The 17,538-nt window shown below is 44.3% G+C and overlaps 1 protein-coding gene across 3 annotated transcripts in view; it reads left to right on the top strand.

Annotated features, from left to right (window-relative positions):
• Positions 1-235: 235 nt before the first annotated feature.
• TAX1BP1 (Tax1 binding protein 1) overlaps positions 236-17,538 on the top strand; it is a 384,787-nt gene continuing 367,484 nt past the window's right edge. The window contains exons 1-4 of one of the 3 annotated variants that reach the window (XM_063921980.1): positions 236-429; positions 1,343-1,373; positions 2,546-2,577; positions 14,584-14,767. In XM_063921980.1, coding sequence (XP_063778050.1) covers positions 2,576-2,577; positions 14,584-14,767 — 186 coding nt within the window. In that variant the 5' untranslated portion in view covers positions 236-429; positions 1,343-1,373; positions 2,546-2,575. The remainder of the gene's footprint in view (positions 430-1,342; positions 1,374-2,545; positions 2,578-14,583; positions 14,768-17,538) is intronic. The other 2 variants (XM_063921979.1, XM_063921981.1) reach the window with 2 other exon arrangements.

Below are 17,538 nucleotides of genomic sequence, written 5' to 3'. Positions count from 1 at the left end.
TCACCTAGCAGGCGCACTCTTTATTCACTGACACATTTCGAAAAGATCCATAGGAGATCATGGTGACACTTTTGATTCAGCCAGGTGACCTGGAAACATGCACTGCGCGAGTTCCTGAGGAACAAGACTGAGAACCACCAGACGAGCGCCGGTCAGTGTGATAACCAGTGTATGACACACACGGGCGCCGCCATGATATGACAGCGCTCAGTCAGCAGCACACAAACCCCCACCCATTCCTCCGCCCTCAGCTGATCTCGCGTGGACCGGAAGTGACGAACAGAGCACAGACAAAACAATCGCTGCGGCTGGGACGCGGAAGCACCGGGTGACGGGTGTGTGACCGATCGTCCGTTATTCTCGCGCGCGCGCCTCTCCTCACCCAGTCATTCTCAGCGCCCGAAACTCCGTCCTTCTGCCCTGATCTAGGTGAGGTATGGGCTGTGTTATGTGGAATGACTTGATGTCGCTGTGTCCCGGGGACTGCATACCCATGGATGGCTGCTGCCCGCTGGGTGTTGGCGCTGTCCAATATATCCGGGACACGTAGTTCTACTACACACTACAGTCCGGTACAGGCCGCTCTGGCGTAGTTAGGACTATAACGGGGCGTGGTCTTATCTGCGTCAGTCATATGTCCCGCCTCTGCCCCTGTGCTGTGTGTGTGTGTGACCTCTGGTATTGGTAGATGCTAGAATCAAGTGGGCTAAGGGACCTTTTCCGTAAGGGGGAGGAGTTACGACGCAAGGGGGAGGAGCTAGGCCAGCGGGATAGTTCCTCTACTATCCACGCCACCAACTATTACCTTTAGTAATTAGGTGGTGAGCGAAGCGAGCCACCGTGCCCGAAGCGTGGCGAGCGAAGCGAGCCCGCGAGGGTACTTTTCGGGTACCCTGTTCGCCCGTAGCTCCTCCCCCTGGTGACGTAGCTCCTCCCCTCAATACGTCACAAGGTCCCTTCAGCCCCTCCGATATAGAACCAACCCTCTGGTATTACGGGCATGTGATAGTATGACAACAGTGAGTTACCTGGTGACAGGCCTGTGAGACGGGTCTGCCCGCACATCCTCTATAAATATTGTGCCATGCTCAGTAGCCTTAGATGTAATAGGCTGTGTGATCAGGGTCCTCACAGGGCCAGAAGATATTTATTACCAGTTATTTATTTAGCGCACACATATTCCGCAGTGCTTTACAGAGAATATTTGCCCATTCACATCAGTCCCTGCCTCAGTGGAGTTTACAATCTTTTTTCCCTATCACATGTACACACCGACACATTCACACTGGGGTTAATTTTTGTTGGGAGCCAATTAACCTACCAGTATATTTTTGGATTGTAGGAGAAAACCAGAGCACCCAGAGGAAACCCAGGCAAGTACGGGGAAAATATACAAACTCCACAGAGTTAGGGCCATGGTGGGAATCGAACCCATGACCTCAGTGCTGTGAGGTAGTAATTCTAACCATTACACCGTCCGTACAGCAGTAGGGGTATATTCATGAAACAGTGGATAGTGTGGAGAAGTTGCCCATGGCAACCAATCAGCTGCTACATATGATTTTCTAGAATACATTTTATAAGTGTTAGCTCAACATTTATTGGTGAACATTAGCAACTTTTCCACTGGCTCACTTCTTCACTCTTTTCACTGCTTCATGAATAGACGACCCCATAGTGTTGTTACAGTCCTACTTCACATGTGGCACGTTGCTTTATCCAGTTAAATTTTCAGATATGCACTCATTTAATTTCTGTGGCATGGATCTATTTCAATGTAAAGAGCCCACATTTTGAAATTTGAGTGACATGGTGCTATATGCATTGACAATATACTACTAGTACAATTTTGCATACACACTAGGCGTTTATGAGCTCACAGTAGCTCACTTTTGGTGTTTTGAGCTACTTTGAGCTCAAAACCTCCTAGTGTGTATGGCTTGTCGGAGAGCGCTCCCACATCATTGCTGGCCACCACCTTCCGTCGGCCTGATTTACCGGCCGAGTGAACCACTTTTCACATTCCACAGTCCCTTACCGTGGAAAGTGGTTCACCCCTGTGAACAGCGCTGGGCCGTGCAAAAATCGCTCGGTGTGTTTTCCTTTCAGCGATGTTCACATCATCGCTGTGCATACACACTGGGCAAAAATGCCAAGTGTGTATGCACCTTAAGTCTTGGCATCAGTAAAACTGCAGTTTCCCCTGGAAGAAATAATTGGATGCAGTGTATACATTTTATTTCAGCGATAGCAAGCTACAGTGTGAATGTTGTAACATGTTACTGAGTTTTATTATGTTTATACAATTGGCAGGCAGCATATATTAATGTTAAACAAAACCTAAAATACTCATATGTTGTGAAAGATAGTAAAACATCAATGACCTCTGTCCTCCTTAAGTGTCACAGTAAATATATATTATTATTTTAATACCGGAGTAGTAATATTATGACACAGTGAAATATTTATGTATTTTAAAAACAATTGTGGTATTTTAGATTTTGGTATACTTTGTTGTATGATTTATGGTTTTTTTTTATTATAGGAGAAAGGAAAGCTGACCATCTTTACACAAATGTAAGTGGCAGCTAACAAATCAAAACTGTCCTCCAGTGAGATAAAATATTATTATTTAATATTCTTTTATATCTATCTATATATATCTATATATATATATCTATATATATATATATATATATATATATATATATATATCTATATATATATATCTATATATATATATATCTATATATATATATATCTATATATCTATATATATATATATCTATATATATATATATATATATATATCTATATATATATATATATATATATATATATATATATATATATATATATATATATATACATACTCCACAAACACTCTCCTCCTGCGCTATTTGGTTTCAGAATAGGCAATTAGATTGAATTATCTCTAGGATGGGCTGCCGGTTCCTCTGAGTTCCTTGTTAGGAGGAACTGAGCAAAGAAGATAGAATATAGCAATAGAGGAAAAATGGCGCCCAGGGATTTGCAAATACCCTTATACAAAGACTATTGCTTAACAAGTTTCGCAATCAATATTTATACAAGTTTTTTAAAACATATAACGGACTGTTCTTTTCATAAAAATTGATTAAAACAATTATACAGAAACATGAAGTGTGTCCATCATTATTACATATACATTATGATGTAATTTCTCCTACAAAGATCCATCAATGGGATATAGAGGAAAGAAGGCAACTTTTCTGTAGTATCCTTATTCTTCCTCATTAAATATTCGGAGATAGCATCAACAAGAAATATGGTAAACCAACGCGTTTCGTCTAGGAACTAGACTTCATCAGGGGTGCGTCTTAGATAGCAATGTCTATCCAAGAAAGTAATAAGCCTAGATCATTGGCCGAATCGGTTCATACATGGGCTTCAAAACATCAATGAGGCGTGAAATAAGAGCATGAATTCAGCCTCGTGAATCTGGTAACTCAGATTACAAAGAGCTCAAAATGGAAGCATTCGTATGAAAAAAAAGGGGAATCGGCAACTTCATGCACACATGGAAGACCTCAGAAGTCAAAATAAAGGTGAAAAAAGCAGAAATATATACAGAGTCCTTATGGTATCCTATGGATAGGATACCTTCCAAATAGTGATCAGCAGTGAGCCAGTATGATTACTGGCTCACTGCTGATCACTATTTGGAAGGTATCCTATCCATAGGATACCATAAGGACTCTGTATATATTTCTGCTTTTTTCACCTTTATTTTGACTTCTGAGGTCTTCCATGTGTGCATGAAGTTGCTGATTCCCCTTTTTTTTCATACGAATGCTTCCATTTTGAGCTCTTTGTAATCTGAGTTACCAGATTCACGAGGCTGAATTCATGCTCTTATTTCACGCCTCATTGATGTTTTGAAGCCCACGTATGAACCGATTCGGCCAATGATCTAGGCTTATTACTTTCTTGGATAGACATTGCTATCTAAGACGCACCCCTGATGAAGTCTAGTTCCTAGACGAAACGCGTTGGGTTACCATATTTCTTGTTGATGCTATCTCCGAATATTTAATGAGGAAGAATAAGGATACAACAGAAAAGTTGCCTTCTTTCCTCTATATCCCATTGATGGATCTATGTAGGAGAAATTACATCATAATGTATATGTAATAATGATGGACATACTTCATGTTTCTGTATAATTGTTTTAATAAATTTATATGAAAAGAACAGTCCGTTATATGTTTTAAAAAACTTGTATAAATATTGATTGCGAAACTTGTTAAGCAACAGTCTGTGTATAAAGGTATTTGCAAATCACTGGGCGCCATTTTTCCTCTGTTTCTATTATAAATATATATATATATATATATATACACACACACACACACACACACACACACACACACACACACACACACACACACACACACACACACACACACACACACACAATCCTCAGCACCCAATTACAGGTACATAAATAGGGCTTTAATTACTAAGTGGCGGCTTTTGTAAGCCATTGCTTCCCAGCAGGTTGGAGGTGAAAATGTAAAATGTCACTCCAAGTTAAGCCTAGTACACACAGGGAGATGTGATCAGAGATGTGTGCTGAGCGATCAAGCACAGACCGCTCAGCACACATCTCTCCCCCCGCTCAGCACAGTGCGATGTGTGCTGGGTGGGGGGACAGGATGGGGGGCCGCTCATTTCAACCAGCGGTGAAATGAGCAATGTGCTAGATTGTGCCCAATTTAGCACCGGCGATAGCGACGCACGGGGCTGCGCATCGCTGTCGCCGGCACCTCTACACACAAAGCGATGTGTACTTAATTTCTAAGCATCGCTCCGTGTGTACCCCCTTTAGTGTAAAGCACAAGTCTTCAACCTGTGGCCCTCCAGCTGCTGTGGAAATGCACATCCCAGCATGCCCTGCCACAGATTTGCTATTAAGGCATGCTAAAACATGACATGAGATCTCTACCCAAAGGTATCACAGCATATCACTAAGGCAGGGCATGCTGGGATGTGTGGTTACACAGCAGCTTGAGGGCCACAGGTTGAAGACCCATGGTGTAAAGCAGGGGTGGGGAACCTTTGGCCCTCCAGCTGTTGCTGAACTACACATACCAGCATGCCCTGCTACAGTTTTGTTATTTTGGCCATGCTGGGATGTGTAGTTCAACAGCAGCTGGAGGGCTGCAGGTTCCCCAACCCCTGGTGTAAAGCATGCCGTGCTTTACACTGACTGCAAGTGGCATTTTAAATTTTACCCTTCAACTCGCTGGGAAGCGGCATCTTACAAAAGCCGTCACTTGGTAAATAAAGCATGCAGCCTGGGGAAAGAATCATGAGGTCATTTGGCATGACACAAGCAAAAAAAAGCTTATCTATTTATACAGCTGGATCACTGCCTGAGAGAGTGATACCAACAGACAGTGTGAGAGCGAGCACTTTATAGAACATTTCAGTCATTTTTACCTTCCTTTCAACTCTGCTTATTTGAAGTACAAGAGAAAGTAAACAGCATTGGTGCATGAGTGGATTTATTTTAATATTTGAGCAAAATCATTTCTTTAAACTGGTGACAGTTTTATCAGTAAGTGGGCTGCATGGGGGGAATTCAATTATTTTCCCCCATGGCTGCCATTAGAATGGCACCTGACGAAGCAATTTAATTGTTGCCCTGCCGGCGCAAGTGCCGCTGGTGAACACATTTCTGCTCACCGCCTCCTGAGGTTGTGAGCAGAAAATTGCATAAACTTTGGTTTGGGCACCCGAGTGGCTGTTTGGGCAGCCTAACCAGGAGTTAGCCCCTATACGTGGCAAAGCTTGATCTAATTGGTTTTGACAAGCGTGATAATTAATGGGCGCCCTAAACAATTGAATCTCTCTGTCGGGGTGTCCATTAATTATCATGCCTGCAATTGAATTGCACCCCATGTGTCTTAGGTTAAATCTAAGTGCACTTGCACTATCTGGGTATGGTACTGTCCTCCCTTCCACAAACGTAGGACTATGTTTATTCATTTTATCATATTCAACCACAAGGTTCTGTAGTAAATTAACACTGTATGTTTCTGTGCAGATGACGGTAGTGAAAAAATTGCTAATTGCTCTTTTTTTATTATCAGTTATTACCTAGATGTCACTTGGAAACACTCTATTATGGAGACTCCAGTCTAAGCCATACGAGTCACCCCCTTGAGTCTTAAGAATTTTACATACCAGCTATACTGTAGCCCAGCAGTTCTCAACCTGGGGTATGATAACTCCTGGGGTACTCTGTGTATGCAAAATTCAGGAGTATGTATTCAGGAGTATGCAAAAAAAAAATGGTCAGATTGATAGTTACTCATTTAGGGAAAGCCATGACATGAGGATCCCTACCCAAAGGCATTACAGCGTATCACTAAGGCAGTATGGGGGTGATTCGTTTGTTTATGGTATCCCCCGTGCTAGTCGTCTAATCTAATGGCCTCTCAATGTAGCAATTCAATTGTTACTCTGTTCGGGCGCCCATTAAACTTCACAGACACATTTCGTCTCATAGCCATCTGAGTTGCAAGAGGAAATGTGTGCAAAGTCCGTTGTTTGGGTGCCGTAGCCACTGCTTTAGCCACTCTCCACGCCTAAGCCGGCGCGTCTATACTAATGGGCGCCTGAACAGAGCAACAATTGATTTGCTCCGTTGGGCGCCCATTCGTATAGAAGCCCTGCTGGAGATGTCACAAACAATTTAATCCCCCCCCACCCATGTGTCATTAGGCAGGAGAATACAGTGATGTGAACATTGGTGCTTCCTGCATAAAAGAGATTTGCTGAGATTAGTGAAATGCAGATAATTCTTGACGCTGCACCACTAATATCAGCCTATGATAGTACATGTAAAAAAATTTTTTTACCAGTTGATTCAAAACTTTTTCTCTGACGTCCTAGTGGATGCTGGGGACTCCGTCAGGACCATGGGGATATAGCGGCTCCGCAGGAGACAGGGCACAATAATAAAAGCTTTAGGATCAGGTGGTGTGCACTGGCTCCTCCCCCTATGACCCTCCTCCAAGCCTCAGTTAGATTTTTGTGCCCGACGAGAAGGGTGCAATCTAGGTGGCTCTCCTGAGCTGCTTAGAATAAAAGTTTGTTAGGTTTTTTATTTTCAGTGAATCCTGCTGGCAACAGGCTCACTGCTACGAGGGACTTATGGGAGAGAAGAAAACTCACCTGCGTGCAGGATGGATTTGCTTCTTAGGCTACTGGACACCATTAGCTCCAGAGGGAGTCGGAACACAGGTCTCACCCTGGGGTTCGTCCCGGAGCCGTGCCGCCGACCCCCCTTGCAGATGCCGAAGTTGAAGAGGTCCAGAGGTCCAGAAACAGGCGGCAGAAGACTTTCAGTCTTCATAAGGTAGCGCACAGCACTGCAGCTGTGCGCCATTGTTGTCAGCACACTTCACCAACAGTCACCAACTGTCACTGAGGGTGCAGGGCGCTGGGGGGGGCGCCCTGGGCAGCAATGTATAATACCTTTTTATGGCTAAAATACATCACATATAGCCCTTGAGGCTATATGGATGTATTTAACCCCTGCCAGATCTCACAAACTCCGGGAGAAGAGCCCGCCGAAAAGGGGGCGGGGCCTATTCTCCTCAGCACACGGCGCCATTTTCCTGCTCAGCTCTGCTGTGAGGAAGGCTCCCAGGCTCTCCCCTGCACTGCACTACAGAAACAGGGTTAAAACAGAGAGGGGGGGCACTTATTTGGCGATATGATTACATATATAAAAATGCTATAAGGGAAAACACTTGTATAAGGGGTTGTCCCTGTATAATTATAGCGTTTTTGGTGTGTGCTGGCAAACTCTCCCTCTGTCTCCCCAAAGGGCTAGTGGGGTCCTGTCCTCTGTCAGAGCATTCCCTGTGTGTGTTCTGTGTGTCGGTACGTGTGTGTCGACATGTATGAGGACGATGTTGGTGAGGAGGCGGAGCAATTGCCTGTAATGGTGATGTCACTCTCTAGGGAGTCGACACCGGAATGGATGGCTTATTTAGGGAATTACGTGATAATGTCAACACGCTGCAAGGTCGGTTGACGACATGAGACGGCCGGCAAACAAATTAGTACCTGTCCAGGCGTGTCAGACACCGTCAGGGGCTTGTAAAAACGCCCATTTACCTCAGTCGGTCGACACAGACACGGACACTGACTCCAGTGTCGACGGTGAAGAAACAAACGTATTTTCCTTTAGGGCCACACGTTTCATGTTAAGGGCAATGAAGGAGGTGTTACATATTTCTGATACTACAAGTACCACAAATAAGGGTATTATGTAGGGTGTGAATAAACTACTTGTAGTTTTTCCTGAATCAGATAAATTAAATGAAGTGTGTGATGATACGTGGGTTTCCTCCGATAGAAAATTATTGGCGGTATACCCTTTCCCGCCAGAAGTTAGGGCGAGTTGGGAAACACACCTTAGGGTGAATAAGGCGCTCACACGCTTATAAAAACAAGTGGCGTTACCGTCTCCAGATACGGCAGCCCTCAAGGAGCCAGCTGATAGGAAGCTGAAAAATATCCTAAAAGTATATACACATATACTGGTGTTATACTACGACCAGCAATCGCCTCAGCCTGGATGTGCAGCGCTGAGGGGGCTTGGTCGGATTTCCTGACTGAAAATATTGATACCCTTGACAGGGACAAGATTTTATTGACTATAGAGCATTTTAAGGATGCATTTCTATATATGCGAGATGCGCAGAGGGATATTTGCATTCTGGCATCAAGAGTAAATGTGATGTCCATATCTGCCAGACGACAGTGGTCAGGTGATGCAGATTCCAGACGGCACATGGAAGTATTGCCGTATAAAGGGGCGGTCCATCGGACCTGGTGGCCATGGCAACAGCTGAAAAATCCACCTTTTGTTACCCCAAGTCACATCTCAGCAGAAAAGGACACAGTCTTTTCAGTCTCAGTCCTTTCGTCCCCATAAGGGCAGGCGGGCAAAAGGGCCAGTCATATCTGCCCAGGGGTAGAGGAAAGGGAAGAAGACTGCAGCAGGCAGCCCATTCCCAGGAACAGAAGCCCTCCACAGCTTCTGCCAAGTCCGCAGCATGACGCTGGGGCCGTACAAGCGGACTCAGGTGCGGTAGGGGGTCATCTCAAGAGTTTCAGCACGCAGTGGGCTCACTCACAAGTGGACTCCTGGATCCTACACGTAGTATCCCAGGTGTACATTGGAAATTCGAGACGTCTCCCCCTCACAAGTTCCTGAAGTCTGCTTTACCAACGTCTCCCTCCGACAGGGAGGCAGTATTGGGAACAATTCACAGGCTGTATTCCCAGCAGGTGATAATCAAAGTACCCCTTCTACAACAAGGGAAGGGGTATTATTCCACACTATATTGTGGTACTGAAGCCAGACGGCTAGGTGAGATCTGAAATATTTGAACACTTACATACAAGCGTTCAAATCAAGATGGAGTCACTCAGAGCAGTGATAGCGAACCAGGAAGAAGGGGACGATATGGTGTCACTGGATATCAGGGACGCTTACCTACATGTCCAAATTTGCCCTTCTCACCAAGGGTACCTCAGGTTCGTGGTACAGAACTGTCACTATCAGTTCAGACGCTGCCGTTTGGATTGTCCACGGCACCCCGGGTCTTTACCAAGGTAATGGCCGAAATGATGATTCTTCTTAAAAGAAATATGGACGCTTTCCTGATAAGGGCAAGGTCCAGAGAACAGTTGGAGGTCGGAGTAGCACTATCTTAAGTAGTTCTACGACAGCACGAGTGGATTCTAAATATTCCAAAATCGCAGTTTTTTCCGACGACACGTCTACTGTTCCTAGGGATGATTCTGGACACAGTCCAGAAAAGGATGTTTTCTCCCGGAGAAGAAAGCCAGGGAGTTATCCGAGCTAGTCAGGAACCTCCTAAAACCAGGAAAAGTATCAGTGCATCATTGCACAAGGATCCTGTGAAAAATGGTGGTTTCTTACAAAGCGATCCCATTCGGTAGATTTCACGCAAGAACCTTTACGTGGGATCTGCTGGAAAAATGGTCCGGATCGCATCTTCAGATGCATCAGCGGATAACCCTGTCTCCAAGGACAAGGGTGTTTCTTCTGCGGTGGCTGCAGAGTGCTCATCTATGAAAGGGCCGCAGATTCGGCATTCAGGACTGGGTCCTGGTGACCACGGATGCCAGCCTGAGTGGCTGGGGAGCAGTCACACAAGGAAAAAATTTCCAGAGAGTGTGATCGAGTCTGGAGACTTCTCTCCACATAAATATACTGGAGCTAAGGGCAATTTACAATGCTCTAAGCTTAGCAAGACCTCTGCTTCAAGGTCAGCCGGTATTGATCCAGTGGGACAACATTACGGCAGTCGCCCACGTAAACAGACAGGGCGGCACAAGAAGCAGGAGGGAAATGGCAGAAACTGCAAGGATTCTTCGCTGGGCGAAAAATCATGTGATAACACTCTCAGCAGTGTTCATTCCGGGAGTGGAAAACTGGGAAGCAGACTTCCTCAGCAGGCATGACCTCCACCCGGGAGAGTGGGGACTTCATTGGGAAGTCTTCCACATGATTGTAAACCGTTGTGAAAAACCAAAGGTGGACATGATGGCGTCCCGCCTGAACAAAAAACTAGATATTGCGCCAGGTCAAGGGACCCTCAGGCAATAGCGGTGGATGCTCTGGTAACACTGTGGATGTACCAGTCAGAGTATGTGTTCCCTCCTATGCCTCTCATACAAAAAGTACTGAGAATCATAAGAGGGAGATGAGTAAGAATGATACTCGTGGTTCCGGATTGGCCAAGAAGGACTTGGTACCCGAAACTTCAAGAGATGTTCACGGAAGACCCGTGGCCTCTACCTTTAAGAAAGGACCTGCTCCAGCAGGGGCCTTGTCTGTTCCAAGACTTACCGCGGCCGCGTTTGACGGCATGGCGGTTGAACGCCGGATCCTGAAAGGGCATTCCAGATGAAGTCATCCCTACCCTGGTCGAAGACAGGAAGGATGTAACCGCAAAACATTTTCACCGCATTTGGCGAAGATATGTTGCGTGGTGTGGGGCCAAGAAGGCCCCTACAGAGGAATTCCAACTGGGTCGTTTCCTACATTTCCTGAAAACAGGACTGTCTATGGGCCTAAAATTAGGGTCCATTAAGGTTCAAATTTCGGCCCTGTCGAATTTCTTCCAGAAAGAACTGGCTTTAGTGCCTGACGTTCAGATGTTTGTAAAAGGGGTACTGCATATACAGCCTCCTTTTGTGCCCCAGTGGCACCTTGGGATCTCAATGTTGTTTTGAGTTTCCTAAAGTCACATTGGTTTGAACCACTCACCACTGTGGACTTAGCATCGTCACCTTCCATGTGAGATATTTTATTAGCCCTGGCTTCAGCCAGGCGTGTGTCAGAATTGGCGGCTTTATCATATATAAAGCCCTTACTTAATTTTTCATTCTGACAGGGCAGAATTGAGGACTCGTCCTCAATTTCTCCTTAAGGTGTTTTCTGTTTTTCACATGAACCAACCTATTGTGGTACCTGCGGGTACTAGGGACTTGGAGGACTCCAAGTTACTTGACGTTGTCAGGGCCCTGAAAAATATGTTTCCAGGAAGGCTGGAGTCAGAAAATCTGACTCGCTGTTTAGCCTGTATGCACCCAACAAGATGGGTGCTCCTGCTTCTAAGCAGACGATTGCTCGCTGGATTTGTAATACAATTCAGTTTACACATTCTGTGGCAGGCCTGCCACAGCCAAAATCGGTAAAAGCCCATTCCAAAAGGAAGGGGGCTCATCTTGGGCGACTGCCCGAGGGGTCTCGGCTTTACAACTTTGCCGAGCAGTTACTTGGTCAGGGGAAAACACGTTTGCTAAATTCTACAAATTTGATACCCTGGCTGAGGAGGACATGGAGTTCTCTCATTCGGTGCTGCAGGGTCATCCGCACTCTCCCGCCCGTTTGGGAGCTTTGGTATAATCCCCATGGTCCTGACGGAGTCCCCAGCATCCACTAGGACGTCAGAGAAAATAAGATTTTACTTACCGATAAATCTATTTCTCGTAGTCCGTAGTGGATGCTGGGCGCCCATCCCAAGTGCGGATTGTCTGCAATACTTGTACATAGTTTTGTTACAAAAATCGGGTTATTCTTGTTGTGAGCCATCTTTTCAGAGGCTCCTTCGTTGTTATCATACTGTTAACTGGGTTCAGATCACAGGTTGAACGGTGTGATTGGTGTGGCTGGTATGAGTCTTACCCGGGATTCAATATCCTTCCTTATTATGCACGCTCGTCCGGGCACAGTATCCTAACTGAGGCTTGGAGGAGGGTCATAGGGGGAGGAGCCAGTGCACACCACCTGATCCTAAAGCTTTTATTATTGTGCCCTGTCTCCTGCGGAGCCGCTATATCCCCATGGTCCTGACGGAGTCCCCAGCATCCACTACGGACTACGAGAAATAGATTTATCGGTAAGTAAAATCTTATTTTTTTGTAACTATTATTATCATTAACCCTTTATGACCCCTTGTCTATTTAAATGGACATTATTAAAACATTTATTGCAATCACTGTATTGTGACGAGGGTTGCCACTCAAATCCCAATTTCGATTTAAATGTACGAAAATACTGTAAAAATGTTCTGGCAGATGGCAGCAGCGACTTTTAACCACTTAACTGGCATGGTCAGATTTCATGCGACCGCGCCGTCCCATCCTGTCCCCCCGTTTTTGATGAGGAGATCCATTCTGCAGATGTGCATAATATAATGTTTAAATATTTAGAAAAATACTTTTTAAACTTTATGAAATAAAATACGTTTTAAAAAACAATGTTATTAACAGTTTTGAAGGGAAAAATCGTCCGTTAAGTGTTTTTAATGGTCGCTGCGAGGTTGAAAGATGGTTTCGCACAGAAAGGTCGTCATAAGGCGTGTATGCCGCTTTACAAGTAAAACGTACTTTATCAATCGAGTTTTGGCAAAATTGTTATACAAATAGTAATAGGAGTTGCTAGAGTACCAAAATATCAAATTAGAATGAATTGCAATGTTTTGGTGTGTGAGCTACAACACTAGCAAAGCATTGTCCATTAGGATGGACATTGGGTCTAAATGACCAAACCATACTTAGGGCCTCATTCGTCTACTTTACCAGTGTTATCTCTGATATACCCCGGAAACTTTCAGTGGGCCATAAAGGGTTAAAGTAAAAAAAAAAAAAGGAGAAAAGTCTATCCTTGTAATAGTTAGTACTGTCTGTAAAATAATGTAGGCTGATTGGTTGGTACATTTATCCCTTTCCCCTTTCTCTCTTTCCAAGAGTTGATAAATCTCCCTCTTATTGTTTTTATGTATAGGTGTCTAAATTATTTATTTATTTAATAATATTAATTATGTCATGTTAAATACTTTGCAATGCAAATATTTGCGGTACAAATAATGTAAATAGATTGCCTGGGTACACAAGAGTAAAGGGATTGAGAAACTGCTCTAGTTAAAAGGAAATGTTTCAAAGTAGAATTTGTTTTCCGTTTGTATTTCTGTAAATATTTTGTCGCATATACTGACTATACCTGTGTCAGCCCTTGGTGTCCGTGCATTGGTTGAGAATCATTACAAATGACACCTGGACGTTGTACTATTCCTATGGGCGGAGTCAGACTTTTACATTTTACAATCCTCTGTGACCTACTTGTCATTTGGCTACAGAGGGGGAATTATCTTTTGATTCAATATAGTTTTCCTGCTAGGCTGTTTCAGTGGGGCGCTGTGCCCTGCCCGATTTTAAAATTACAAAATGTGTCCCGCTGGTGGGAAAGTTGCGGTTAAGCAATCACCACCGCTAAATAGATGCCGTGTGCATTCACCATGCGGGGAGAGCTTATGGACAGCCCAGCACCTCTGTAAGTGCTGGATGCGCCCCCAAGAGTGATGTACAGGGGGTGTCTCACAAGGTCACACCCCCTCCATGAGTGGCCCCCTTTTTGGATGTGGCCGAAGTACTCCTTTTCTCTGACTGTGCCCTGCACACTGTTCACCCTAGAGTGACCATTACATTACACACAGTAGCCACTGAATCCCAGGATGGACTACTATTGTAACTTGCTGTCTCCCTCCCTTGCCACAAGGTTATGTGGCTGAGAATTAAAGAAGGCTTAGGTGAAATACAGTTTGAGTTTATACTAATTTTAGTCAATTGCAAAGGGCAAACAAATATTAACATTCACTTCTATAGTGTCAGCATATGTTAATAAATCTGTTCCTCACTGAGAAACGTTTTCTTTACAGCCCTCTCTGTTCTGTCTAGAGCCAACCATACGCAGAACGACTGTTTGCCATTTTTACCACTATTGCCAAATTTCCTAGTCTCCATACCATGTGGGAGCAAAAGTGTCAAACAGTTGGGAATGAATGGCCAGATTTTGATTGAGAGTAGTAAAAAAAACGAAATTTACCAGCAAGTGTTTGTTATTGTTTCTATGTAGAAATCCCAGCCTCAAGTATTATAGGTTCTTTATGGAATATGCGAATCTATAATGGTTTCATATTGCAGGTTAAAAATGTCGACTTTGCAAGACCTCCCATCTCCAAACAGCACTGTGCAGGCATCCAACTTTGCACATGTAATCTTTCAGAACGTGGCTAAGAGTTATCTTCCAAGCGCCCCACTGGAATGTCACTATACGCTGACCAAGTATATCCATCCGCATCCGAAAGATTGGGTCGGCACATTTAAGGTACTTCTGCATGCTCTGTTTTGAATATGCTATGTCTAGTAATTTTTCTAAAGGACATGACCTACTGCAAACTGGTGAACATGTTTCCACGCCACCTGTTTTTAATGAGATATATATATATATATATATAACATTACAATTCAGTTGTGTCATCACGGCTGCACCCCTGGCTATTAAGATTATTATTATTGTTTATTTATATGCCGCCACAAGGCTATTCTGTTTGTGCAGCTGGGAGCGAATACCACAAGCACTCATTACCTATCATGGATGTCGTGCCCAAAATGCAGGAGATTAGCCACTTAAAACGTCTTCTCCCTTCTAAAGCCCTACTTTGGGCAGATTTTTGCTTGCCCCTCAGTGGCACAAATAATTGAATAGCTACTGCTACTTTAGATGGTAGCTGCAGCCGTCTAAACCCACCCATACACTGGCGTATTTATAATGGGTGCAGTGGGGGGTTCAGGAGGGCCAACACCCTGCACCCATTAATTTAATACTCACCCTCCGGAGCCCCGTGGCGCAGCATCAGCGCTGCTGAAATCACTGGGAAAATGGCTGCCATGCTCTAGGCTCTGGGACAGCGCTAGGGTTCCCTAGGGACCCTAGTGCCCAGAGTCACAGCACTGCCGCCGGTTAGAGAGGAGGGGTCCCAGACGGAGCCTACACACGGGCCTTCTCTCTAGAAACGCCCCTGCACCCATATGTTCTTGTTGAACATCTCATTCCAAAACCATTGGGCATTATTATAGCGTTGGTTCCCCCTTTGCTGCTTTAGCAGTCTCCACTCATCTAGGAAGATTTTCCACTGTGTTCTGTAATGGGTGCTGAGATTCACATTTATTCGGCCACAAGAGTGTTAGTTCAGGCACTGATTGTTGGGGATGATGAGGTACAATCCATAAAGCAACCTGTACTGTGATCCTGTTTCACCTGACTGTCCAGATCACTAACATTAATAAAGCTCTTGCCTAAGAATTATTTGATCAATTTCAATAGGATCATTATTGGACAGTAGAGTCTTTCGTGGGCAACTCTGTAAAAATGACCAAGGTGCATGATATGACCTGTTATTTCAACCCGTATGGTCTGCCTTAGCTTTGACTGGTTGGCTGCTGGAGCATTACCACTTGTATTGCAGACATGTTTATAAACTGTTTTCTACCTATGCATCACAAATTGCTATATGCAGCCCTCACGTCTCGTGCTCAGTACATAAAGATAATTGTAGATGATAATGTATTGCTTGTCAGTTATTGTTACTGTGTCATCACTGGCCTTATCTCCTTGTATCCATCAATTTGGTCAGTCCTGTCAGATGAATGAATTACTGTTACCTAGGAGACTCCGTAGCCAGTAGCACAAACTCGCAATCCTCTGTCATCTTTCCCCCCCCCATATCTGATTTTAGTGGTATTGTAGACCACATGTTGGTGGGTTTTAGAGAAGTAGAAAAACATCTGTTGCTTGATGTAGTGTATAATATTTAGCTGTTAAATACACATGGTTAGATATGTTAACGTCCATTACTGACTTAGCTTGCTTTCATAAAATTTCAGTTTCTGAATACTATTGATGCAAGCTGCATCCATACAAAGAAAGAAAGAGACCCTTCTATAATTGCAGAATAGGCTAAACTTTGCAAATGCCTACAAAAAGTACAGTGTATTTTTTTAGAAAATGTAATAGTTTGGTAACTTTGTGTTTGTCATTGCAGTCCAGGCAGCAGCTTCTACCACAATTGCTTATTGATACAGTATCTCCTGAATATGTATTACTATCACTGAATAACTATTTCAGAAGAAAAAACACAAATATAAGTTTGCGATCTATGAGATGAAATACAGTGGGCAATGTGTGTCTGTGTAAAAAATCTGTACTGTGACAGAAATTGCCTAATCCCCCTTCCCCCTGTTTATGTGGTGGGTTATCTCTTGCCATCAGTAGCCTTTCCTTACTGGCCATTCCTACTGGTGTTGCTCTGTTACCAGCCGCTCACTATTTGTGAGTGCCAAATGCATGTTAGTTGTAGGAGAGTAGTTTCTGTGTTTTTTTTTTTTTTTTTTTTTTTTTTCTGTATTGACCTCAATAAACACAAGCCAAACTATCAGTGATGTTATCGAGAAAAAGGAAAAGGTAAACTGTGATTACAATATTAGGCACATAGCGCCAGCCATTTGCAACACATGGGAGACCCAATCAGAATTATATATTAAACTCTGTCTTGTATTTGCAATTTTTGGGCATTTTTTTTAAATTTATTTTATTTTTCTCTAACGTCCTAAGTGGATGCTGGGGACTCCGTAAGGACCATGGGGATTAGCGGCTCCGCAGGAGACTGGGCACAAAAGTAAAGCTTTAGAACTACCTGGTGTGCACTGGCTCCTCCCCCTATGACCCTCCTCCAAGCCTCAGTTAGATTTTTGTGCCCGAACGAGAAGGGTGCACACTAGGTGGCTCTCCTGAGCTGCTTAGTGAAAAGTTTAGTTTTAGGTTTTTTATTTTCAGTGAGACCTGCTGGCAACAGGCTCACTGCATCGAGGGACTAAGGGGAGAAGAAGCGAACTCACCTGCGTGCAGAGTGGATTGGGCTTCTTAGGCTACTGGACATTAGCTCCAGAGGGACGATTACAGGCCCAGCCATGGATGGGTCCCAGAGCCGCGCCGCCGGCCCCCTTACAGAGCCAGAAGACAGAAGAGGTCCGGAAAATCGGCGGCAGAAGACGTCCTGTCTTCAACAAGGTAGCGCACAGCACTGCAGCTGTGCGCCA

This window comes from Pseudophryne corroboree, chromosome 5, assembly GCF_028390025.1.
Source record: "Pseudophryne corroboree isolate aPseCor3 chromosome 5, aPseCor3.hap2, whole genome shotgun sequence".
Classification (NCBI taxonomy): Eukaryota; Metazoa; Chordata; class Amphibia; order Anura; family Myobatrachidae; genus Pseudophryne; species Pseudophryne corroboree.
This window is presented reverse-complemented; position numbering and strand designations above follow the sequence as displayed.